The following is a 25523-nucleotide window of genomic DNA, read 5'->3' as shown; positions in this document are numbered from 1 at the left end:
TTCCCACTATACCTAACTTCAGCCTGGAAATTTCTCTTTTTAAATTCTCCAACATACTTACCTGATTAAGAAATCCAGCATTCCACACTCTGGCTCATAGGAAGCCACTTTTGTTTTTCCTGACAATGATATTCTGCTGAGTAGACATTGCCCAGATATCCAAATGGTGCAATGTTTTACCTCTGGAGTATTTTAGCCAAGAGGATGCAATCACCATTTAACCACACAGAAGAACTGTGTGCCCTCAGGAAAAAAAAATCAAGGATGCAGTTTCCCCTTAACTTCAGCCATTCACAGTACCAGCACAGTGAAACCATGTTGATTGATGTTACAAGGACACCAGATCAATCAATCATCCAGACTGTTGCCCCAGCAACTACTGAAAAGACTCCTGCCCCTCTTCTGGAACTAGATTAATCAGGGCTTTCCATAGATACCTCACCATTGTAGTATGGTTATCTTTATCACTGGTGCAAGGAAACCACCCTGTCTAGGCAACATCCATAATTCATTGGGGAGGATTTTTAACGTAGCAAGAATAAAATACAAGGAGTGAAAGAATTTTCATCACTTGCACAGAAACCAGATTGCAATTGTAAGTGTCGAAGGACATCAAAGGGAAGCTGTAGCTGAGAAGAGACTGAGACAGATTTGTAGCTTATCCTCAATGTTATTCAATATGTACATTGAGCAGGCTGTCAAGGAAATCAAGAAGAAGACACCAATGAATTAATGACATCAGCTGCCAGTAGGCACTGATTAAATCTATGGTGAAAGCTTGAAAATTTGTGCTGGACTGGTATTTGAAACTGGGCCACCTGTTTACTGATCACTGCAACATCTGGATGCATTGGTCATCGCAACTGCACAAACTGACTAGCATCCCTCCCATCAGACTCAAATTCTCAACTTATCCTCACACTACTGATGTAGTGCCCCTTGCCCATTATCCTCATTACTCGCAGCAGTTCGCCAATTCCCATACGAGCTTGAGCATGGTTAGCACCTGATCTGAAGTGATCAACTAGTGGTCCTTGCCCTAATTATATGTGTGGTGTCTGTTCTTGCAGACATGTCTTGATTCATGGTGGCTGCAGGATCAAAAGGCCTGTTCTTTTGGGCAAGTCCGATCGGCAAAATGTCAAGAGTAATGGACAAGGGGCACTACATCAGTTGTGTGAATAAGTTGAGAATGATGACAGATGTGCTAGGGTATTCTGTGCAGTTGTGAGGACCACTGTGTCCAGATGTCATGGTGGTCAACGTATCTGCCTTGTAAGCAGAAAGCCTGGTTTTGAATCCTGGTCCATCACAAATTTTTAACTTTCCCCATCAATTTAAATCAATTCCCACTAGCAACAGATGTCATTAATTCCTTTGTGTCTTGATGTATCAGTTCCTTTAATTCAGATACAACACTCAAAACAGTTCTTTCACACCGACCACCCCATGAATATAACGTCACACTGGGAAAGGAAACTTTTGTCAAATATCTTTTGATGTGGTCAGATTTTAGTTTACCAGATTTCAGTGCTATCATAAGAACATTTCGTACTTCAAAAAGAAATTCTTGAATTATTGATCCAAGCTTGCTATTAGTGTCTTTCAAAACTACAAAAAGGAGAAGAGCAATTTCCCAACTGCAGAGACTATAGGCTAAATCATGTAACTGAGGTTCTCTCTGTGATGTATCTCTGTAGGCTCTTGCAAAGAGGGTCTCGCACACTGACAGTGTATGTACCATCAGCTAAAATCAGTGCAGTGAGCTGACACGTAAGCTTACAGACTGTTCAGTGCACTATCTGCCAAGAACAGTCACTTACATCAAGTTCTTCATAAAGAGATGATGGCAAATTCAGGACTTGTTTCATATACTAATAGCTATATATGAGGGCTGTTATTTGAAGATCATAGAAGGATTGCACCATGTGGTAACAAGCCTTGTTACTACCTCTGACAGCCAGCCCTGTCCAACGCCACATCTTGCTAGCTGCAGCCAAGATATGTTGCACACTGTGACCAGCAGTCCATTGAGGTTTGTCAACAGGAGTTCTTGGGGTACAGCACTGTACCGCTAGGTGGCAACACCGTAGACTACACTATGAGGCTGGCAAGAGATGCATGTGCTGGCATCTGTTGATTGGGACTTCCCACTATAAAAGCCGGTGCTGCCAACTTTGCATAAGTCTCATCCACCGCTTGCCACTACTGTGGAACAGTACATCATCGCTTGACATCTGCACCTTGCTATGCTCTTCAGGATCTCTCTCTCTCTCTCTCTCTCATGGAATGCTGTTTGGATTACTATGCATCACACAGATTTCTGGACTTGGCCATCAATGTGGACTTCTTTATGGATTATTCTTCAGGCTGTCTGTACTTGCCAGTAATCACTGTGCTTGTGTTGGTGAATAAACTTGTTACTGGCTTGAGTCTGTGCATAAAATACATCAGTTTGCAAACAGCAAAGATGCTTAGTGTTAATACATTTAATATTCACTGAATGCTAATTGTTGATTTCAGAACCACGGAATTCCTTAAGAGTTATATTAATTTGCAGGGAGAGGAACTGAAGGACACCACTGGAGCATCAATTTGTGACAGCATGGGTTTGACAGTAGACTATTTTGGTACATGATAATAAGCTGCGGTTTGACAGATCGGAGCTCCATGATGCAGCAATGACTGAAGATGATTGAGTATCAGAAAGGTGAGGAGTCCTTTACCCCAAGCAAAGTTATTTTCTTCAGAAACCTCAACAAATTTTGAAAACAAGAAATCTGCAGTTGAATTTTGGAAAAGTGGAAAGAAGGGAAAATGGTCGCTTTCATCCGTGACCCATAAACATCACAAAGTTACTTCAGTGTCAAAGCTGTATTGCTGGGAAAAGTATGTTCTTCACAACGACTCAAGATGTGAGAACACGAAGGTAATACACTGCTAGAGTTTACAAGAAGTATTAGAGGCTATGGCCCATCAACTGATTATCTCTGATACTGACCTTCAAAAGTAATGTTAAGTAATTTAAGCAAGCCTAAGGTGACTGTTGACTTTTAAAAAGACACATGGAATTGTATCTTGGAAAATAATGAAATTTATAATGATAAAAATGATCTCGACAAGGTTATTTTTCAATTTGTAGTGCAAACTAAGGAGCATATCATAGTTTTGAGAGCTGAAAATGTGTTCAACTCTGATCTAAGAGGATTCAACTGGAAATTGTGCTCTGGATGAACTTTGTTCCAAAAGGGGGCAAAGAAAATTGTATCCATTGTGTAGTCATTGTCATCAGTTACTCACAGACACACAATTCATCCTACAGAATCTGCAGCTGGCAAATTGCTTAATCCGCATTTCTATTGTTTTAAAAGAAACAAATGGAAAGTTTAGACAGAGAACTTTTTTAAAGCCACAAATGTTCTTGTGATGGCATTAAATCTGATAAAATATCATCTGACCATGTTAAAAAATATTTGACAGAAATTTTCATTTCCAGTGTGGGAGAAAAATCTGCCTTACTGTCAAGATTGTTAGGATGTTCAGAATGGAAGAACTTTTCTGAGTGTTGCACTTGAGGGCAAGGAACTTTTCCATGTGCTGATCTCAAAACAGACAATGGAACAGGTACAGCTGTTGGCATTTATTGTTACAGGAACTTTATGAGAACATTTTTAGATCAAGTTCTGTTGAATGACTATGATGGCACTCTCCACTTGAGAAACAATATAATCATGCTGCAATCACCAGTACATAACCAATTCTCTTTGTGTTTACCAACGTGCTGAAATTGGCTGGTACAAATCAGGATATTTAGGGCATCATTCACCAAAATTTGAGAATGCTGCTGAATTTTGTTTTATATTGTGTTGTCTATTGTGTGTGTTATATCAAATAGTTTCATTCATCTTCATGTGTGTGATGCAAAAAAGTCACGTTTTAAGCATGTCTTTGCAGATTATCATTATTGTAATGATTATGTATGAGTTACTTATTATTTCCAATTTACAAAATACAAGTATATGAAAAAACCATGAATTTAAAATGTAAAATGACAACACAGAATGAAAATGAGAGACACAAATAATAATAATAATAATTATTATTATTATTAATGTTTAGATATTTTAATTAGTAATGTTGAAAATACTCCAATAGCACATCATGTACAACTTATTTTCCAACGAACAGCATCTCATAAACCAACTTTATTACACATGTACAGAGGTGGCATGAAAGTTTCTGTAATTTGTTGTAAAAATATTTTCATTTTGCAAAATTGGTTAATGGTGGTTGGGTATTTTGTAAAATTTCAAATTCTTACCAAAGTTCATTATGTTTCATGGTTTTGAGTGTATTCCCTCCAAACCTAATATGCCATATTATTTTAGGTGTGTGTTTCAACCCCTTAAAAGTTAAATTGGCACAAAAACAACATCATGCATTGAATTACTTTGACCCCTCTATATACCGGCCAAGTTTTATCAAGATTGTTTATTTACACCTGGGTATGCTCCTTGTCAGCCATTACTGTTACCCATGAAAGACAAGTGTCAATTTTAAGTCATTATCCAATAAACTGCTGTAATTTGCCAGGATAGATTGATTCATACATTTTAAGCCCTTCGATGCAATCACTGTCTGTGTGTGTGTGTGTGTGTGTGTGTGTGTGTGTGTGTGTGTGTGTGTGTGTGTGTAAAAACAGGCACTCCTACAGATCCATGCAAAACATAAAACAAAGAATTCCTTCAATTCACACAACAGAAATTATTGCAGACATCTGCCAAAGAATTATTCATAGCCCAAAGAAATCTGCATGTAAATTGGGCCGACAGGTGCACGTAAGTACAGGGTGGTGCACAAAAAGTGTTACCAATTGTTTCTTTCACAATTTCCGACGCACATTAGATATCCCACTGGAATCACTACAACAGTACCAGCAGAGCTTGGAAAAACAAATGAGTTATGAAATAACGAGTAATTCACAATACTGCTGCTAGGAGACTAGTAAGCAGGAATGGCTGACAATGGAAGACTGACAACACAACAACGATCGACAATTGTGTTACTTTTTCATGAAATGAAAAGCCTTGTTGTGACTCAGAGGCATTTTCGACAACAGTTTAACACACGATGGGTCATTTGCAAGAAGACCATCCACAGGTTGTACAATAAATTTGTACAAGATGGAACAGTATTGGAAGCGAAGCGCCCTCGGCATAAGCCCGTTTGTTCGCCAGAGAATATTGAAGCGGTACGAGTTACTGTACAGAGAAGTCCCAGGAAATCATGTAGAAAGGCAGCAGTGCAACTGGGAATATCCAGACGCTCCGTTCAACGTATTCTTAAAAGTGACCTCCATATGTACCCATACAAGATGACCTGTGCACAGAAGCTCACTGCCTGTCAAACCTGGTTGCTCAGTGGGTGGAGGATAGGGAAGAAAATCTCAACATTTGGTTTTCATACGAGGCGGATTTTCATTTAGGCGGTGTGGTTAACAAACAAAATGTACGCTTTTGGGCAACTGAAAATCCACAAATGCTTCATGAGCGACATTATGCTCCCAGGATTACAGCGTGGGCAGCAATTTCCAGTCATGGACTTATTGGACCCTTTTTCTTTGAAGAAACTTTAAACAGCGAGCATTTTTTGAGCGTGCTTCACAATAGCTTCAATCCACAGCTTCTTGCTACTGCCTTGCCCTTTAACACGCAGTGATTCATGCAAGATGGAGCAAGGCCACATACTGCAAACACTGAATTAGAGTTTTTACATGAGCATTTTGACATGCGGATCATTTCACTCAGGTTTCCAGGTTGCTTCAATGACTGACAAAATTGGCACCCCAATAGTCCAGACCTCAATCTATGTGACTTTTTTCTTTGGGGGTACCTAAAGTAAAAAATTTTCCCGAACGTCCACGTGATTTAATGGAGCTCAGAAGACTTATTCTTCAAGCTTGCAGTGAAAGACATGTGCCGTAGGGTAATCACTAACTTCACTGTTCGTTTGAAGGAAGTTAGGAAATGAAATAGTGGACATATTGAGCATGTACTGAGTTAGAACAAATCTCCATGGACAGCTCTTCATTGTAGTATATATTCCTTTCAGATTGTATTGACAAAGTTTATATTAAAAAACAAAATGGTAACACATTTCGTGCGCCACCCTGTAGGACATGACAGTGGAAATTGAAAAGTCTTAATCTGAAGCCATATTGTGTGACGGTTGTGCAGCAATTGTGGGAGGATGAAACATGTAGATTATTGCACATGGCTTTTGAACATCATCGACGATGGCTTGTTTGACCCTTTTCATTACATCTTGAGTTATTAAGTACAGTTTCATGTCTCCAGTCATGTGAATTCACAGGACACAAGGTACTGGACAAAGGAGAGCCCTAACACAGTGTGTCAGCAACCACTTCACGATGAAAAAATTGGCATTTGGTGCAACGTAACGGGAATCTGCATCATTGGACAGGTTTTTTTTTTTTTTGACACTACTCTGAACACAGTTGCATATATGGGAACTTTTGAAACATTTTGAGCTCAACTCACTGAATATGAAAGACAATACTGCTGCTTCCAGCAAGACAGGGTAACAAGCCACACATCCAACATATGCCTGGAACAAATATATAATGTCTCTACTGAGAAACGAACTGTTTGCAAACAGAGGGGTCTCTCAACATTTTCTATGAACTTAGTTTTCACTGTTTTTCATTGTAAAGAAATGGTAAGTCCATTTCAGCACTTTGTTCCTGAATTTCCTTTATAGTGACAGTCAACTTTTGTTTGCGCCACCCTGTACTTCAGGTCACTGTCAAATCACAAATGCGCGAGTCCTTTCGGTTACATATTTCATTTTTTTTTTTCTTTTGTCAGTACACAAGTTTTAACTGCTCTTTTGGAAATCTGTTCACCTTTTCATAGCCCTACATTCTGTTATGGTGACAAACACCTGTAAAGTTACTAATGGATTTGCTAAGTATATGTGTATGTATGGGCAAACTAGTAGTATGCTTTCCAACTTCATGTCAACGAAGTGGGTGAATTACGGTCAAGTTGCAAAGGACACAGTGTATTCAGAGATTTCATTTAATTCTAAACTCCACAGCTTTCGGTGTCAGACTTAAGTACAGGTTACGTTAAATCACTGTTTTGGATGATAATGTGAAACAAATAAAATTCCAAAGCACTCTCATACAAAATCAATCTGCCAATGGGCAAAAAAAACTAAGGTGTACATGTCCTAGCAGAAAGCAGTTCATACTTACATCTAGATCAGTGCACAGTTTGGGGAATTTAAGTGATTCCTTGACCAAACTGATTCAAACTGGCTACTCTACCAGATAATGTACTTTAAGTAATAGGCATCTGCCTATTACATGCTCTTCTTCAGCATGTCTACTGTCAAGTATTAATTTCTATTTGATGTAACTGCTTACTCTTTTTGTATGCCTATTCATCTATTCCCTGTAGGTCAGTAATTCATTAATTTTTTGATTCCTTCATTTATGTGATGTGACGCCTCTATTTATCCATCAGATTACATTCACCCCAATTCACAGAAGTAGTAAGTCTTTCTCCCACATAAGAATTCCAGTGTCAAACAGTGTAACACACGAATCTACCACAGAGTTCCACAATAACAATGCTGTCGTATTTATGTTTCCTTATAAACTCCCCACTTCTACTGAAACTACAACAGGAGGTAATATGTTTACAGAACTCAAGTCTCACGGCTTGTCCTTTCAGTTACAGTAAAGCTGAATAACCATACAAACTCCGAACAGCAGTAACAAATTCTTATCTTTAAAATCACTCACAAAAATTTATTTCCCTACAACACTGTTGTGCATAAAAAGAAGCAACACATTGATACAAATATAAAAAATTTATTTGCAGTGTAAAATTAGTACCACAGCACAATCACTTCAATCACTTTTCTATTACCAAATACACACTTTTTCCACTGTACCAACACAATTTACTGTGGGATGTAATTCTCCGAGACAAAATGCGAACAGTTTGATCACTAAGTAAGTTCAAAATTTCTTTAACACTGATAGCTACTGATATAGTTACTGCTGTTTCAGTTTCTAAGATCTTAGGTTTACCATAGATGAGTAGAGTAACAATGAATTGCTACTTCAATGCAAAAGGAATTACTACCGACCCAAATTGTTGTTGTACAGTGTGCCTTAAGGTGAAACTACACTGATTAAAACATCAGTAATCTTAAGATAGATCTGCTCTCTTTTCTGGTCATTACAATAAAATTTGAACTCAATATGAAGTTTCTCACAATGATCAAACTGCATATTATATGATTCAGTTCACAGATAATGAGTTAATAGTTACAAAAAATATGGCATATAAAATGATAAATTATTGTAATTTTAATGGAACAATCACTTATTCAATAAATCCGTATCGTCAAATAAATACATGTACACTTCTACAATTACTAAAATACTCTCTCACAATCACTCTATACAGAATATACCATAAAAAAGAAATACTGATCAATATTTGAAACAGTACATGTTTTTAAATGCAAATAAACTTCATGATTGATGAATTACATTAAATTAAGTAGATCTTATTCTAAGCTTGGTGCTCTAGTGATAGTGCTCATTTTGTTCTGAGGTATATTAATGCAGTGAAGTACAAAGTCCGAGTATTTCGAGAACAGGAGAAACCAGAGAGCACCCTGTAACCACGAAGTTACATTGTCTTAACCTATTATCACAATTGCTTTTTATCTTTTTGTATTCAGATGAAGTGAGAAATAATCTACTGTTGGTCATTATGTTCTTCTGTGTCTGGCATCTGCAGCCCCTCATGTGCCATATCTGACAGCTTCTCTGGAATACTGGGCATGATGCGGGGCAATGTGTGGTGACTGGGAGTTAGGGGGAGGCTGTGATGGCTAGGAGCTATTGGTATCTTCACATCATCATTCTGAGGAAGGACAAGGACGAGGGGTTCATTTCCTGCATTGGGTAACTGTCCAACATTCGGATACAGCTCAGATTTCGCTACTGCTGTTTCGAGATTTCCCACCGAGCCAGAGAAAGCAGGTGCAGAATATATTTTGCTTCTGAATCCATACTTGAGCATATCTGCAATGTCTGAAATCCTCGTTCCCTTTGTTTCTGGAAAATAGAACCTAGAAGAAAGCAGACAGATACATTGAAATATTGCAGATTCCTCGGTGTAACAGTTTTTTCTTCAAATACACAGAAGTATTACTAACAATAGAACTATTAGAAAGAGTGCAGTTGAAGGTACTTACTTTAAGAATGCGGATAAGAGAGCAGTTGTCACTGCAAATAGCAGGAATGAAAACTGACCAATCACACTCTGTAGCCATGGGAAAGTCATTCCAATTATGAAGTTCCCTGCCCAGTTTGACATACTGCCAAATGCCATAGCTACTGGTCGTGGTCCGGTCTCAAACAGCTCTGTAACAAAAGCAGTTATGCCTCTATCAAATCAATGTACATATTGCCTTTACCCCATCAACTCAAAAGACAATGGATACATCAATATTATGTACAGAATAAATTGCTACTCATTTTATAGCAGAGATGTTGAGAAGCTCCTCACCCGGGCAGCCAGAGGATGTGGTTTTGTGCATGCATGTCTTTCAGAAGAGCTCCTGGCCAAAAGCTTTCGTGTTTAGCCATCTTTTGTTGTGCCTATCTAACATCTCCGCTATAATGTGAGTAGCGATCTATCCTTTACATAACATTGTCATTATTCCATGCTGTATTTACCCTTGTTTGACACAGGCTACATCTTACGATACTGGCTAAATTACATAAACAGGGATGTGGTAAAGAGATCCTTACACTATTCTTCATGCATTACAAAAAAGATTTGACAGTACAAACAAAGCAGAGATTTTTTAAAGTTTCTCTCTTATTTGCTCAGCTTGTACTTTAAGACCTTGGGATGATGAAAATACGTTATGACTACCTGCCCCAGTTTTCAATGCTTCAATATCTGAACAAATTTTTAAGTTTTTAATTTGCTTTTCTCATAAAAGCTAATGAAATAATGTGTCCTTAAAATAAATGTATGAGGCAGCTCGCTTTAATCTAAGTTAATTTATAATTTGTCAGTACCCTTACCTGAACCAATAAAATAGGGAATGGGTCCCAAACCAAGTCCATAACAGAAAACGTATGAAAGGACAGCAAATATGCAGAAATAAGGCATCCAAGAAGTAGAGGTCTGTAAAGTGAAAAGGCATAATGAAATCTTCAGCAGTTATGACAGTAATATAAATACGATAATGAAGTCCACAACTTACAATGTAGGTAATTGAGACACAGAGAACCACTAGACAGAGTGTTGCAGTCCAGCAGCTAAGCAGTACCAAATAACGACGGCCGAATCTGTTCAGCAAAGGGATAGCCAACACTGTGACCAAAAGATTCACGCCTCCTGCACCAATTGTTGCAAACTGACTAGCATCTGTTGACAGCCCAGCACTTTTGAATATGGTAACTGAGTAGTAGAACACCTATGATGGAAAAAAGAAAGTGTCAAATATACCATCTGAAAAGAATTACAAGTGAAGACAGTATTGCAAAATCTTGTACAAATTAAACTGCTGCTAATGATATACAAACATTAAAACTGTAAGTCTTACATTCAGAATTGTGAGAGTCTAGATACTCACAGCATTTATTCCACTGCACTGTTGTCCAAACTGCATGGAACAAACTAGAAGTAATGGCAGCACGAGAGACGGTGAAGTGAGCACCTTGCCTGCTCCCCATTCTTTTACTTCCGCAGTCCCCTGAACGGCAGCACGACCCTGTCGCAGTTCTTGCATTTCACCTTCCACAGCTTCTGGTGAAGTTCCACGCAGTCTGCACAGCTCTGCAACAAAGGCAAGTCAGTAGGAGAAGCCATACTTCCTTCAATACATCTGCACAATGTACTTTTGTTACCATTGCCATTGACATGTTCCATCTGTAGATTTCCTTTTTTCCCCAATATAACAAATGTTTAGTTGAACATTATTCTTATTCTATGTCTGGCCACGATGTTATTACAGCAAAGGCAGCAATGTATTTATTTACTTTACTTTACTGTTAAATGTTGTAGTGGAGTTGTCACCCACAATTCCCAATTAGTATCCAGATAAATGACTGCTCACTGCTGTTGAGATTGGATCCACTTTTTGGTAATGATGAGTTACTTTTCCAACTTCTCAAATCCCACAAGGCACTAACACATGATCTGTTGTGCAATCTTGTGTACATGCTGTGTACCATCTCTCCTGCTTCCCAGAGTTCCTGCTGATATGAAATTACCCTTTCATATACATGCATTGTACAACATTATAACTCTGGTAATTACTTCAGGCAACTTTGTTGAGACAATGTAGACAACATATGCGACATGTTTATCAGGAGACTCAGAATAAGTTTGGAGAAGAGTGATTTCAAGAACAGTGCCTTACTAAATAACATGGAAACGACTTCTTCCACTAACGTGTGCAAATTATATGCATCTACTTATGACGATATGAATCTTTGGCCTAATCTGTTTCATGTGTTTCACTGGAAGTGAATAGTAATTTTTTAAGTTCAGTCATACCTGCCATTACAGGCACAGGTGTTTGAAGTTAAGTTACTGGTAATGTTAAACAGGCTACTAATTTGTTAAGAAGATGCTTCATATCATGAAAATTTTTAGGCGATCAGTTGAGATATCTAGGTTCTGAAGTATTGTCATTATCAGAATGATCTAAAATGGTTCAACGTCTTTCTGACAGTTCTACGGAGTGGGGGCAACAACATTACAGTTGCCAAGGTAGTGGTAATAATGGAAAGTTGCTCCAGAGGGGGTTGGTGTTGGCTTGTGTTTACTATACCAAACAAATTACAACGAATTACACAAGCAGTTGGATTCAGATAGTGTAGTGAGCAGGTACTGCAATGCAACAACAATGCGACTTAACCGAAGCTATGGCATGGAGAACCATAGGATGCTTGGAAGCGGGCAGACACAGAGGGAGGTGGCCAAGTGCAATATCCAGGACCTGCATGTGATTTCAGACAACAGGAACCATTAAAAGGAAGGCTAAGGTTGTCCGTGGGTAACATCAGCAAGAGATGACAGCTATCTTCGGTTAACAGCCCGTCGAGACAGGATGCTGAATGCAACGCAGCTGCAACACACCCTCCAGGCAGCAACAGGACGCGCAAGATCAACACACACAGTCCGAAATCTGCCTTTGGGAATGTGTCCTCTATGCACCGAGGCCTATGGTGTTTGTCCTATTAAAACCACGGCACCATTTAGCCTGCAGAAACTGGGTAAAGACACATCAGGATTGGAGACTTAACACATGGCGCCGAGTGCTGTTCACAAATGAGTCAAGATTTTGTATTCACCCGTAGAATCGTCGTTCCCTCATCTGGAGAGTACGTGGAAGCCTGAACAATCCTGCTTATGTGCAGGAAATATCACCGTATCATGGTGGTGGACGAATGATGTGGGCAGGAGTCAGTGTTGGCGGACATACGGGCCTTCATGCCGTTCAGAATGGTGCTTTAACTATTCAGAGGTATAGAGTGAGATCCTTTGACTTTTACTGTGCCCTACACTGGTGCCATAAGAGACGGGTTCCTTCTGGTGGCTGTTAATGCTAGTCCCCCAGAGCTGTACTGGTGTACAACATGCTTGAAGATGAGGGAATTGAACGAATGGAGTGGCCAGATTGTTCGCCGGACTTAAACCCGATTAAGCGTTTCTGTGATGGATTTAGCAGACGCATTGCAGCCAGACCAGCATCTCCCACAACTGTTGCAGATCTGGATATTGATCTCACCGAAGAATAGCAAAATATCCCTCAATAGCTGATTGATAACTTCATACTGTCCATGCCACACCAGTGTGCAGCTATACTGGCCATCCAAGGTGATCACACATCATATTAGAGAGCAACAAGAGCGACTGTTTCACTCTGATGGTAGCCACATAGTGCCTCACTCTACTCAAACGCCATGTAAACCTCAAGTAAAGCGTTGAGGTAGGAAATTATCTGAATGTATCACACACAAATTACAATTGTAACCAATATCTGGAAAAAAAGTTTCCATATGTCTATTGTGTATCCCTCACCTGATCCCCTAATTGTTTTGAGCAGTGTATTTACAAGAACGCTAAATTACTCACCCATTTTTGCCCTCTGTTCTTCACCACGTATCACACAAAGATATTTAGGGCTTTCCGGCAAGAAGCAAATACCACATACTGACAGGAGTACTGGAATGGCATACAGTCCAAGAAGAAAGTGCCAGGTTTCTTCAACTCCTGAAAGGAAAAGAAAAAGAAATTAGTAACATCAGTAATATCAGACTTCCTTTTATTTTGCAGTCACCTGGTACAGACCAGATGCCCTGAATGAAGATTTGATGGTAAGGCTCCCACTGAGCAGCATCTGAGGTAAAGACATGCAAGCAGCAATGCAAGTGCTTGAATCTTAGGCAGTTTTTTCTAAAGACTTAGTTATTTTGTCACAGTGAAAAGAAATCGCTGCAAGAGGAAATTCGAAATGACGAAAGGATAGTGCTCAGGCAGGGTCCAAGCAAAAATGCTCAACAAATCACAATTGGAAAACTGGATCCAGTCACAGCTTCCATCTTAAAATCTTCCACTAATCTTCACTACATTATATTTGTGAAAATTAGCTGAAGGTTTGACACACAGTTTCACCTTGATTTTGACTTCATTTTCCAAAATTTTAGTTCTGCCTTTACAGGTAAACAAACCTGTCTAACACTTTCCCAGTCATTTCACAACTCTCACATCATTCTTTTCACCAAGACTGATTTCAACTGATCAAATGACTGTTCCACTCAAGTAGAGAAAATGCAGTTTCCTGAGGTGCCTTGGAAAGAGTAGTGAATATAAATTGTGAAACTTTGGAGTGTATAGACATCAGTCTGTTGCACTGTACTTTCACAACTACTTTTAATAAGGAACAGTGCAGCAATCTGAAATAATGGAAATTTATTCTCTGGGGATAATATTCTTCAATTTTATAAGCTTATTTTTGATAAAATGAGTACCAAAGAGACAGAAACTAGATCACTGCAGAGAAACTCACTGTGCCTGACAAAGTGTTATGATGCAACTAATCTGCTACAGTAAATAATTTCGCAATGATCAGTGTAACCGCTAAACAGAGCCTGTGCATCTACCATAATGAAAAGGTATAATCTGAAAATGATGTGCATAAAGCATCAAATATCTAGCAATATCAGATGGTTTGAGGCTTAAGAAACTTCTGATTGAAATTTGGAACAAAAAAACTAACTAACTTTGATTCACTCAGCAGAAGTTGTAGAACACTTTCCTATTCTTTTAAGATAGCATCAAAGTACCTTAACATTCCTCAAACTTTGTGAACAACTATGTTTATCCTACTTCTACCCCTGATACAAGAGAGCTGTGAGACGCAATCACAATGATTTGGCGTTAAGCCTTGATCATCCAAATGTATTATGCATCTTAACATTAGAAGTTTATGTGGTAATGGTAGATTACAAATTTTGTGCAGCAGAATAGTCTCATTATGCGAATAACCAACAAATCAAAGTAAAAGGCTGAAAAAATCTTATTGTGGTAACTATATGGAACATTAAAAAGTCACTCATAAAGAACAATAGATTACCTACATCAATAATAAAAGTCTATGCAGCTAAAACATAGTAATAGGAACTGATACTAACAGTATGAGCTTCACTGTTTCAGCCTGCAGCATGACAGAACAGCTTCCAATGTGTGGACTAAGTATTCTCTTAGATTACTTCATTGGTTGTACAATAGCACACTAATGAGATGTTCTGCTTCACATAACAATGTTAATGGCTAATGTTTATATTTGTCTGTCTTTCCTAATAGTAGCAAACTGAAATTAAAATGACAACATAAGTACATACTGAAATAAGAGATATAAAAATGTGGAAAAAAATTGAAAATCTGCTTTCACATTAATATCATTGCTACTATTAGAAAAAACAATTTGATACTTATACTTGATTGGTACTTTGTAAAACATACATGCTATGTTGGTATTTTGTAAATATACACAAAGTTCAGCGTACATTTTCTTTGTCTTTCTTAATTGTCAAATTTTTGAATTTTCTAATGCCTTCTTCAATTCAGAAATGTGCATCAATGGTGCAGTCTGGGGATACTATAATGTAAATGTTAAACATAACTGTTGTAGCAGTCAGTTTTCTAACTTCATGAAATAAAGAAAGACCACCTAAATTGTATTGCAATACACTGCTTCAGTACCTATGCAGTGAACAGATATATAATTTTGCAGATTACTACATTAGCATACTTAATTTTCAAAATGAAGTATCAATGTACGCCCAACTTTCTCCAATATTCAGTAATCAAAATATTCTAGTACAAGGTTGCCTCAGCAGAACCAATGCATGGAGTGCTTTATTTTTACTGAACCAATTTTGTCAATCTGTATATCCACTATAACTAAAATCATTTTCTTACAATTTGGTGAATAAGGTGTCCTATTTCACTTCTTACATACTTTGACTTCCTCTAACTGCTCTGTGGTACAGAATGTTCAACATAAGTAAATAACCTTTATTTACGCAAATCTCTACCTTTATGAACAGCTGCTTGGAAAGCATTAAATCACTCTACTATGTACCTTGCCTTATTTCAGTATACACAAAACAACTATTTCTATTTCAAATACATTTTCAAATGTGCACATTCCTGGGGCACTTATGGAAAGCTGTTTCACATTATTCAAGCTATCTTTATGTTCTATGGAATGTATGCAGTGTAAATCCCTCAATTTTGAACTTACGAACAAAATATACTACAAGCAATTATAAGAATTCCTGCCATTTTACATACAACATGCTTACAAAAGTTAATGTCTATTCTTATTACCTGAATTAAAAACAATATTAGTAAAAGTGAAAACAAATAAGATATGACTGACAGTGCATTTTGTAAAAGACGTCGTCAACAGTTCAGTAGATTTGGAAAACAGTTAATTATTCAGTCACTGAATATCAAACACAACAACACTGTGCAGTGTTGATCAGATAGTTCATCGCTTGTCTTTATTCAATTCAGTTGCCAGTTTGATTACAGTTGTCACCAATACTGTTAACTACAACAGCTATTTTAAATATAATATTGTTGAAAGATATACTACTAATCCACATCATTCAGAGAAGGGGGTTAAGTCCCAAACAAGAACAATGGAAGTCTACTAAAAACATTTATTCTGCTGACCAAAAGGCCTCACACACACACACACACACACACACACACACACACACACACACACACCACAGTCCGTTTCGTGTTACTGTGATCCTACTGCTACAATCAGGCTACAATGACCGGAGACAGCCACATATGTGAGAGTTGTTCTTGTGTGAAGATGTACGAGTTTTCTATTTCTGAACATGGCCTTTTTTTCTGAGAGAATAATATATAGTATTCTTTCCATTGTGCCTCTCTGGGACTCAATGCCTCCTCTATGTGGTGAGCATCATTATATCCCTTTCATAATATTACTATTATTCCATCCTGCACTGCCCATTATTGTATTTTAAACATGAATTCTTCAAGTGACCTCATGTTGAGGCTCATAAATGCCTGTTCACGAAGATCATTAAATGCCATATTAAAGCTAGCCAAATTCTAGCTTTTCCAATTCTCGAACTACAATTTTCAATACAATGAGAATGGGAAAAAAAGCACCCACTCTACATGAGACCTATGTGGAAACTGCTGCTAACAAACTTTAGTGCTCTCAATAATCAGTAATATCAGTTCAATCAGATTTGCAATGGTGCTCAACTCTGCAAATATTAAATAGTACATACACAAATTTTCAGTCACCTTATAGTGATGAAAAACTTATTCCACTGTCAACAGCTTAATAAATATAAAACATTTCTAAATACAAAACGAGCACTCCATGCCTGCTGTGTCAAATTACAATATCTAAATGAACCATTATATGAATGTAACACAAACTTCTTCCCTTTTTACCATGCCTTTTCTGTCTTTAACAAAAAAAATTTGTAAATGACAACAGCAAATGTTTCTTTTTGAGTGACCAATACTTCTGATTGTCTCCTCAACTTAAGGCTAAGAGTAATCTGTATTCAGATAGCTTTATTTCTTATTTTTTTTCAGAGCTAGCCTTACAGGAAAATTAATCCTGGCCTTATAATTACTACAAACATTATTGTATTTAAAATATGATCATTTTATGCCTAACTACAACTCTAGAAAACAAACACACACACACTATTTCTTATCTGCGTATCAGCATATGAAAACATTATCTTTGGCCAGTCAAGCACTGATGAACAACAGATCTTAATTATTTCTGACACATGCACAAATTGCTCAAATTAAATTTATGCCTGCTCATATATGTTTCTGTGTGTACTATTAATTTCTCTTCCAAACAATTAACCTGAGCATAATCTCCAAATGACTTTGTACAACACTACATTCAAGAGTTGTTTTGTGGGCCATGTGCCCATCAAATCAAACAAATTCAGAATCATTGGATTGGAGGAATAATGAAGCCTTCAGTCACTAAGAAGACTAGGGCGTAATGCTCACAACCCAGCACTGGGCCCTGCACCACCAACCTTGCCTTCTTTTTGAGTGCTACCCAAAATTCCTCATCCAAGGATTGTATCACCAGTCAACTAAATTTTTGATGTTAATGAGACTTCAGCTACAAAAAACTCAAATCTTGGCTGAAATATTTTTCATGCAATTCCCATACTCTTATTTTACAGGTAACACGAATGATCCACGAAGCATTAGATGACAGCTGTAACAAATAAAAAAGCATAACAAAGAAAATGTTACTTACAACCCATCTTTTAGGGGCAAGTTACAATAAGATGACCACAACAGCCCACACCTGCAGGGTCAATTTATTGTATCCTCTCCCTCCTCACCTTAACACGCGCTGCCCTCGGGACCCAGACCGCTGCTGTTAAGGTCATCTTGGTGGATCAGGCATCATGGCTCAGCAAAGCCAACAACTTACCAACCTTAGTCGCTGCACCCTTCAGCATAGAGCATGTAAAAAGAAAATATTTCATTCTACAAAGGCTTATGTTGCTGCTGTGGCTTGTTTCAACACAAGTGCAAAAGGAGTTATTTTAGGAAATAACTATACTGTAGTATTTTGTTGGAGGTCTGAAGGGGGTACTGAACTACTGAAATTTACAATATCAATAGAACCCCTTTTGCAACTGCATTATGAACTAAGAAAATGCAAAAGTTGTTCAAATAAATTACTACAGAAGGAAGTAAAAACTAAAAAATTAAATGAAACCAGAAGGATGTGCAATGAGAATGAGGAGGAAGTTAATGTACGTCCTACAACTCCTTACAAAGCACCCTCCCCCCTCCCCTTTACAGTATGCTATATGTTTTATAGGTAGTCTATCACCACTTAATACTTCAGGGCATGTAAGCCACATTCTTAAGTTTCAAAATACAATATGTATTATTTGAACAACTTTCAGACTTTAGTACAAATACCGTAAAACTGCTCTGAGAGCACCGATACGATGAATGACAGCAGACTTCGTCTCAAATAGGAAAAAAAAAGAGGCTATACATACCTCTAAAGTGGCTCCCTGACTGTAAAACTTCAAACCACCAAACTCAGTATTAATGAAAGAATACAAGGAATTAAATATTGTTGGTGGCAGAAGAGAAAGGAGCCTTTGAAATTTTTCAAAATCATCATACTGAAAACTGAATTATTAAAAATAATTTCATCAATGCTCTGTTTTAAAATTTATCTTTTAAATGTGTTCAATATTCCATACTACAAGACTCCTTTCTACAAAGGTCAAGGAGAGGCAAAACAATACATTTAGTTCAGCACAAATGGCAAACAGTTAATCACAAGGGAAAAAATCTAGCACAACAGAAACATTTTCACATTAGTACAAACATGTGCCGCAAATCACTGCCTTTAAAAACGGGCTACTTCCATTGATATCTTATGACTTTTATATTGTATGTACTTTTAATGAAAAATTCTGATAAGGAAATGTCCTTTCTGTAATGTGCAGTGACATTTATAACCGAATGTAACTTTTAAGGGATACTAAATAAAGGAATACTACTGTCATACCCAACTCTGTGTCCATTAGTTTCTTGTTAATATGCAATCTTGCTACACCATGAGAGTATAGATGTATATGGAAAGGGTTTCAATAACCCTTTCCTGAAAGCTGAAACTAACTGCACATTTTGATTAATTGCAAGTGCACACACAGAAGTTTAAGAAGCTGTGTTGATGTCTACAATATCTGCATGTCACGTAAGTAAATTTTGAACTTTGGGATTTTGCACTACATTACCTACAACAACATAAATATCTCCATACAAACTGTTTCCAAAGGCATGAGAAAATTTATCACAATATTGAGAAAGAAGGTTGGAAAAATGATGAAGGTGTTAATTTTCATTACAATAAACATATTTTTTTTCCTCCTCTCCCCCTTCTCTAGGCCCCAAAATTAAGACAACAGTTTAGCTACAATCCTGCTTCTGTCTGTGTGCATGAAAGTTACACACCTCTATTTGAGACTGATTTCTTAAAAGTAATCCACTGATAGATCAAATTCGAAAATGTCACACCCGCATCTCATTACGTGCAATTATCAATTAATTCCTTCTAACAACTGAAAGCACCATAACATCTGTAACAATGGGATCACAGCATCCAGCCCACAATCAACATAAAGAAATGGACATATCCAGAGTTAACAGAATAATCATGGGAATTTCCACAGCAAAATTGCTGTGTACATATTAAGATTCCTTTGTGAAGCTGCATTATCCCCAGTTCACTTTGATACAGTTATAAATTTATTTTAGAAATTGATCTCAGTGAAACAATTGGCAGAAACTATGTCTGGTAATTTCATGAACTGCATTATCGAAATCAATTTTTTTATTCAGAATATAGTGTGCACATAAAAGAGAATAGAAATACAAATGATGAACCATTATAAGTCAGGCAAAATTAATAAGTTTTTCATGCAATATCAAAGGAAAAAAACTCACCAAGCACATCTTTCAATCCCATTATCTGGCCCAGGAGGACCCCAACATTAATTCCTATGGGACAAAGCACTCCCATAGCTCCACGGATAGCTACAGGTGCTATTTCTGTGAGATACATAGGCACCGTGGTCGTTGTAAGACCTGAAAGGGGGGAAAAATAAATTTATACCATACAAGAAAACGATGTTACTACTAAATTACCTCAATCAATGTAAACATTTAACTCACCAGAGGAAAGCCCTACAATCAGTCTAGCAGCTATGAGCATTTCAACAGATTTAGCATAACGAGAACAGACGAACAAAACTGCTGCAACAAGTCCTTGGCAATTATTGATCACCACTGCAGCTTTCCTGGAAAAATACACGACAGAATAAGAGCCACACTCCATTAACTTCACTAATCCATAAAATAGAAAGTGTCTTCTTCCAAACGATCCAACCCCAATTCATAAGCAAGAGCTCACAGGTTATATTTTAAAAATTAGGGCTGAATGTTGGGGACACTTAAGCTTTTAGCACTAGGGCCTATGCTGATAATAGCCGAAAACGTAATGTACAGTAGCGGAAAGAATTACAAAAGGAGAGTGACAAATTATCGGGTTGCAAAGATAGCATACAAATGCAACAGAACAGAAAACTGATCAGAGTAACAAGAAAGCGAACACTGGAAAAAAAAAAAGGCCAAACCACTTTACCTGCCCCATCGATCAGCCACCCAACCGCCTGTCAAAGACCCGGTCATGCCACCCACCAGGAAGACCGAAACAATGACAGACCAGAGTGTGTTCAGTTCAGATTTAGACATCTGGATTCCGTAAGTCTCTATTACTGACTCGTTGCAGAACTGTTTGATAATCTGAAAAAGATAAAGAAAACATTGTAACACAAAACCTTTAAATTTCATTTTCTCTTTCTCATTGCCAACCCTTTGACTTACGTGAGCTGGAGTATTCATAACGCCAATGTTGTACCCAACAGGAATGCAGGAACCCACAGCAGTAATAATTCCAACAAAGACGAGCAATGGTGTCCATCCCTGCTGCTGCTGGGAACACAGTACATGACAGTAAGACAAAAGGTGTACCGCGCTTTCACGATTATTTGTTAACACTACCGTTAACTCACTAGTTAGTTTACAAGAGCAACAAATTATTTCGCTAGCACTGTACCAGAAACGGCTCTTCTGCCTCAATTAAAAGAAGTTTTTCAACGAATATGTTCTGGAATTACCGTATTTTTGTTATGTACGGTATATAACAAAGGTTCAAGGGACTTACAAGAATATAAACTTTCAGAATTCAGTACTGCAGGTAATACGAAATTATGATACAAAATGTAGCATGAATTCTATAAATGACAGTGTAAATCAAATTTTACAAACGAATGCCGAGGAAAACTGCAGCAGATTTATTTGCTCAAGCTTACCCCTTTCGAGCTATTATCTTCTGCAACCAGAATGGGTTGTCTGGATTCGACATCCTTATGGTCCACAGACCCTCCGATGTTCAATGCTTTCAATGACCCTTTCACCAGATCCTTCGCGCGATCCAGCGACATGTTGCTGCTGTAAAACGCTGTGCTCGGCATGGTTGCTGTTTTTACCCTACATGCCGCAGCCGAAATCCACCTCAAACCTGACTGCTGAACCTCTCTTCCAGATGTTCGTGACTACAAAACAGCAGCAGACAAGAGGTGTTTCTTTAATCTCAGCAAACCATGATAAAAATTTCCAAGTCTCTCCACCAAACGACGGAAAGACCACACCAACTCCTCCTATTAGAGAGAGTCTACGACTGAGCACGCTACAGCTGGTGTGCGCGTATAAACCGCTCTTGGCGGCGCAGCGGTCGATTTCCAGCTTCGCCGCCATTGGTCGCTACAGCGCTGCGTCGGTGCCTCTCGCCCAATAGGAATCAGTCTTCCGAGCCGCTGTTCAATATGATGACAGAGCACGTCGATGAAAATGGAACGTCGACTCTTATCGTCTTGTGTAAATATTATGGTGTATAATTTAACTATTTCCAGGAAAAGTGTCGTAATAAAAGTGATGAAACTTCTATTAATAATATATTACCGTAAAGAGCTGATATTTGACCTCTGCAGGAGTAAATTTGCTCCACCTTTGAAAGAATATTCAATACCGCATAGAAACCAACTAGCTTAGCGCCCGCTGCTTCGCTCGCCTACACTGTATCGCTTGTTGAGATTTTTTTGTTTTATTTAATCGAATTCTGAAAATTTTCACCAACTGCAGCACGTGCTAAGCTTTTCAAGCAAATTGAGCCCATATAAGCACGTACTTCTGACCAAAAAGCGTTTCTGGTAGCCGGAGTCCAAAGATTTTGTTAATCATGCCTTTTGTGTTCTTGTGGAGATATTTCCATAGCAAAGTTCATCCCCTACCAAATATCTATTTATATCTAACTGAGAAGTAAAATACCAATTGTCATAGACATATTAATTTTCATAAAAGCTTTCACCCACTATTTCACCCTCTTAGTCGATGAATTTCCAAAAATGCTCAAACAATTACTTTTTATTTTCTGACTGAGAAACAAAACACCAGTTTTAGTAGTTCTTGTTACAAAATTGCCTCAATAGCAACATACTTTCAACAAGTCTTTCACCTCTTTGGGAGTGGAATTTCAGACAGTTCCTTCTTAAAAGAGGTCTACAATATAAGAACCACACTCTCTCCAAACTTCAAATTTCTGTTCTTAGCAGTTTGGACAGTCTGAACTTATTTCACTCCCTTAGGGGATGTATTTCCAAAAACAATGAAACAAGTATTTTTTCACCTCTAATCGAGAAGCCAACCAGCACTTTTCAAAGATTTGGCTTTAAAAATGCTTTCGCAATGAAATATTTTCATAAAACGTTTCACACCCTATTTCATTCTCTTTGGAGGTGAATTTCCAAAAACAGTGACATGTGTTTTTTATTTCTAACGGATAATTCAAATGCAAATATTCATAGATTTAGCTTCAAAATTGCTTGCACGATAAAGTCTTTCCGTAATAAGTAACTCATTGCAGATGCTGCTTTGCTCCAGTTTTTAAAACATTATAAAATTTCAAAAATAGATCTTTGATGTCTTCCACTCCTGTAGCGCTTGAATTTCCAAAACCAGTGAACACGTATTTTTTTATTTCTGACTGAGAGGTCAAAGTTAAATTTTCATGGATTTAGATTTAAAATGCTTTCATAATAAAATATTTTCATAAAAATTCTCACCCCCATTTCACCCCCTTAGAGGGTTTCAAAAACCACTGAAACACATTTTATTTGTAAACGAGAATTCAAGTACCAATGTTCATACATGTAGCTTTAAAAATACTTTAGAAGTTATTCAATAATGATATATTTTCAAAAAAGCTTTCAGCCACTATTTCATACCCATAGGGTTAAATTTCCGAAAACGCTGGGACACGTATTTCTTTATTTCTAACGGAGAAACCAAATACCAATTTTCGTGGATCTAGTTTCAAAATTGCCTTAATTGCGTCATTTTTCAAAAAATCCTGCATCCTGTATTTCGAAAATTCCCTTCTGATCAACGCCTACAGAATAAGATCCACACCATCTCCAGATTCCAACATTCTGTTCTTAGCGGTTTCGACTGGGCGATTAGTGAGGCAGTCAGTATATTGTCTATAATATACAGAGAAGATTCTAATAAAGATTTGCTAACAGTTTCGATTGATCGATTCTGCCTAACAGTTCACAGTTTCTATTAGCTTATACACACTAAGTTTACATACGACACCTCTTCCGAAAGACGAAAACCGAATTTCGAACACCGTTTTTCGCTGTTGTGTTTACATGTTAAGGTCTGCAGCGGATTTACTACCACAGTTAAATATGGCGCCTGAAAAACAGCTGTTACAGTTTCTTAACTAGTCAGCACAATAACGATTTCTGTTCATTTAGACGAGGTGTGCACAGCTTCAGTCTAATATTTCTACTTATCCTTCGCAGTACAAAAAATGACTCTGCCCATATTAGGCAAGAAAATTTTAAAAACAAGACTGACAAGTCAAGCACGTTTCAAAACCGGCTGCATTTACGTGGGAGCTAAAATCGATTGCGGAATTCCAATACCAGCAACTAGAAGCAGATTTCCAGAATTGATTTTCAAGTGCTTACATGGCCATCCAGAAGTGGTATTAGGAAATCGGTTTACGAAATCCGGTTTTGGAAACCCCATGGAAACGGGATGATGTTTGAACTATTATGCCACTAGCCATCTTCTGTTCAAAATGTGTACTACCGTATTTTTGACATTATTTTTTATCAAAAATGTGGTATTTTGCTAACAGAAAACTACTTGAACAAAAGGCAAATAATATTCATTTATATCTACAAATTAGTTATTGTCTTTATTTCTCACTATACGATCACCGAGCGAGGTGGCGCAGTGGTTAGTACACTGGACTCTCATTCGGGAGAACGACGGTTCAATCCCGCGTCCGGCCATCCTGATTTAGGTTTTCCGTTATTTCCCTGGATCACTTCAGGCAAATGCCGGGATGGTTCCTTTGAAAGGGCACGGCCGATTTCCTTCCCCATCCTTCACTAATCCGAGATAGCGCTCCGTCTCTCGTTGTCGACGGGACGTTAAACAGTAATCTCCTCCTCCTCCTTCTCTCACTATACGATCGAAATCACCTGTAAAATAGACGTCCTGGGAAAACTGGAGAAATTTTGCGCCCATGACAAAGTGGATTAAAGTAGCTCCACCGTATTTTCATTACTTTACTTTAGAACTGACTCAGCTTGGGATGAATATTATTACGCTGTAAATGAGTAGGCCTACTGCTTGCGTGCCTCAGCGATACAGATAGCCGTACCGTAGGTGCAACCACAACGGAGGGGTATCTGTTGAGAGGCCAGACTAACGTGTGGTTCTTGAAGAGGGGCAGCAGCCTTTTCAGTAGTTGCAGGGGCAACAGTCTGGATGATTGACTGATTAGGCCTTGTAACAATAACCAAAACGGCCTTGCTGTGCTGGTACTGCGAACGGCTGAAAGCAAGGACAAACTACAGCCGTAATTTTTCCCGAGGACATGCAGCTTTACTGTATGATTAAATGATGATGGCGTCCTCTTGGGTAAAATATTCCGGAGGTAAAATAGTCCCCCATTCGGATCTCCGGGCCGGGACTACTCAAGAGGACGTCGTTATCAGGAGAAAGAAAACTGGCGTTCTACGGATCGGAACGTGGAATGTCAGATCCCTTAATCGGGCAGGTAGGTTAGAAAATTTAAAAAGGGAAATGGATAGGTTAAAGTTAGATATAGTGGGAATTAGTGAAGTTCGATGGCAGGAGGAACAAGACTTCTGGTCAGGTGACTACAGGGTTATAAAC

General features: G+C 38.0%; 1 protein-coding gene across 5 annotated transcripts in view; it reads right to left on the bottom strand.

Annotated features, from left to right (window-relative positions):
• Positions 1-7884: 7884 nt before the first annotated feature.
• LOC126354871 (solute carrier family 2, facilitated glucose transporter member 1-like) overlaps positions 7885-25523 on the bottom strand; it is a 72298-nt gene continuing 54659 nt past the window's right edge. The window contains exons 1-11 of one of the 5 annotated variants that reach the window (XM_050004879.1): positions 21581-22098; positions 21093-21197; positions 20851-21011; positions 20382-20506; positions 20154-20294; positions 13209-13346; positions 10699-10901; positions 10327-10539; positions 10145-10247; positions 9304-9472; positions 7885-9177 (exon numbers count right to left, since the gene is read on the bottom strand). In XM_050004879.1, coding sequence (XP_049860836.1) covers positions 8802-9177; positions 9304-9472; positions 10145-10247; positions 10327-10539; positions 10699-10901; positions 13209-13346; positions 20154-20294; positions 20382-20506; positions 20851-21011; positions 21093-21197; positions 21581-21742 — 1896 coding nt within the window. In that variant the 5' untranslated portion in view covers positions 21743-22098 and the 3' untranslated portion in view covers positions 7885-8801. Of the gene's footprint in view, positions 9178-9303; positions 9473-10144; positions 10248-10326; positions 10540-10698; positions 10902-13208; positions 13347-20153; positions 20295-20381; positions 20507-20850; positions 21201-21580; positions 22099-25523 lie in introns of those variants that run through there. The other 4 variants (XM_050004878.1, XM_050004876.1, XM_050004875.1 and 1 more) reach the window with 4 other exon arrangements.

This window comes from Schistocerca gregaria, chromosome 3, assembly GCF_023897955.1.
Source record: "Schistocerca gregaria isolate iqSchGreg1 chromosome 3, iqSchGreg1.2, whole genome shotgun sequence".
Classification (NCBI taxonomy): domain Eukaryota; kingdom Metazoa; phylum Arthropoda; class Insecta; order Orthoptera; family Acrididae; genus Schistocerca; species Schistocerca gregaria.
This window is presented reverse-complemented; position numbering and strand designations above follow the sequence as displayed.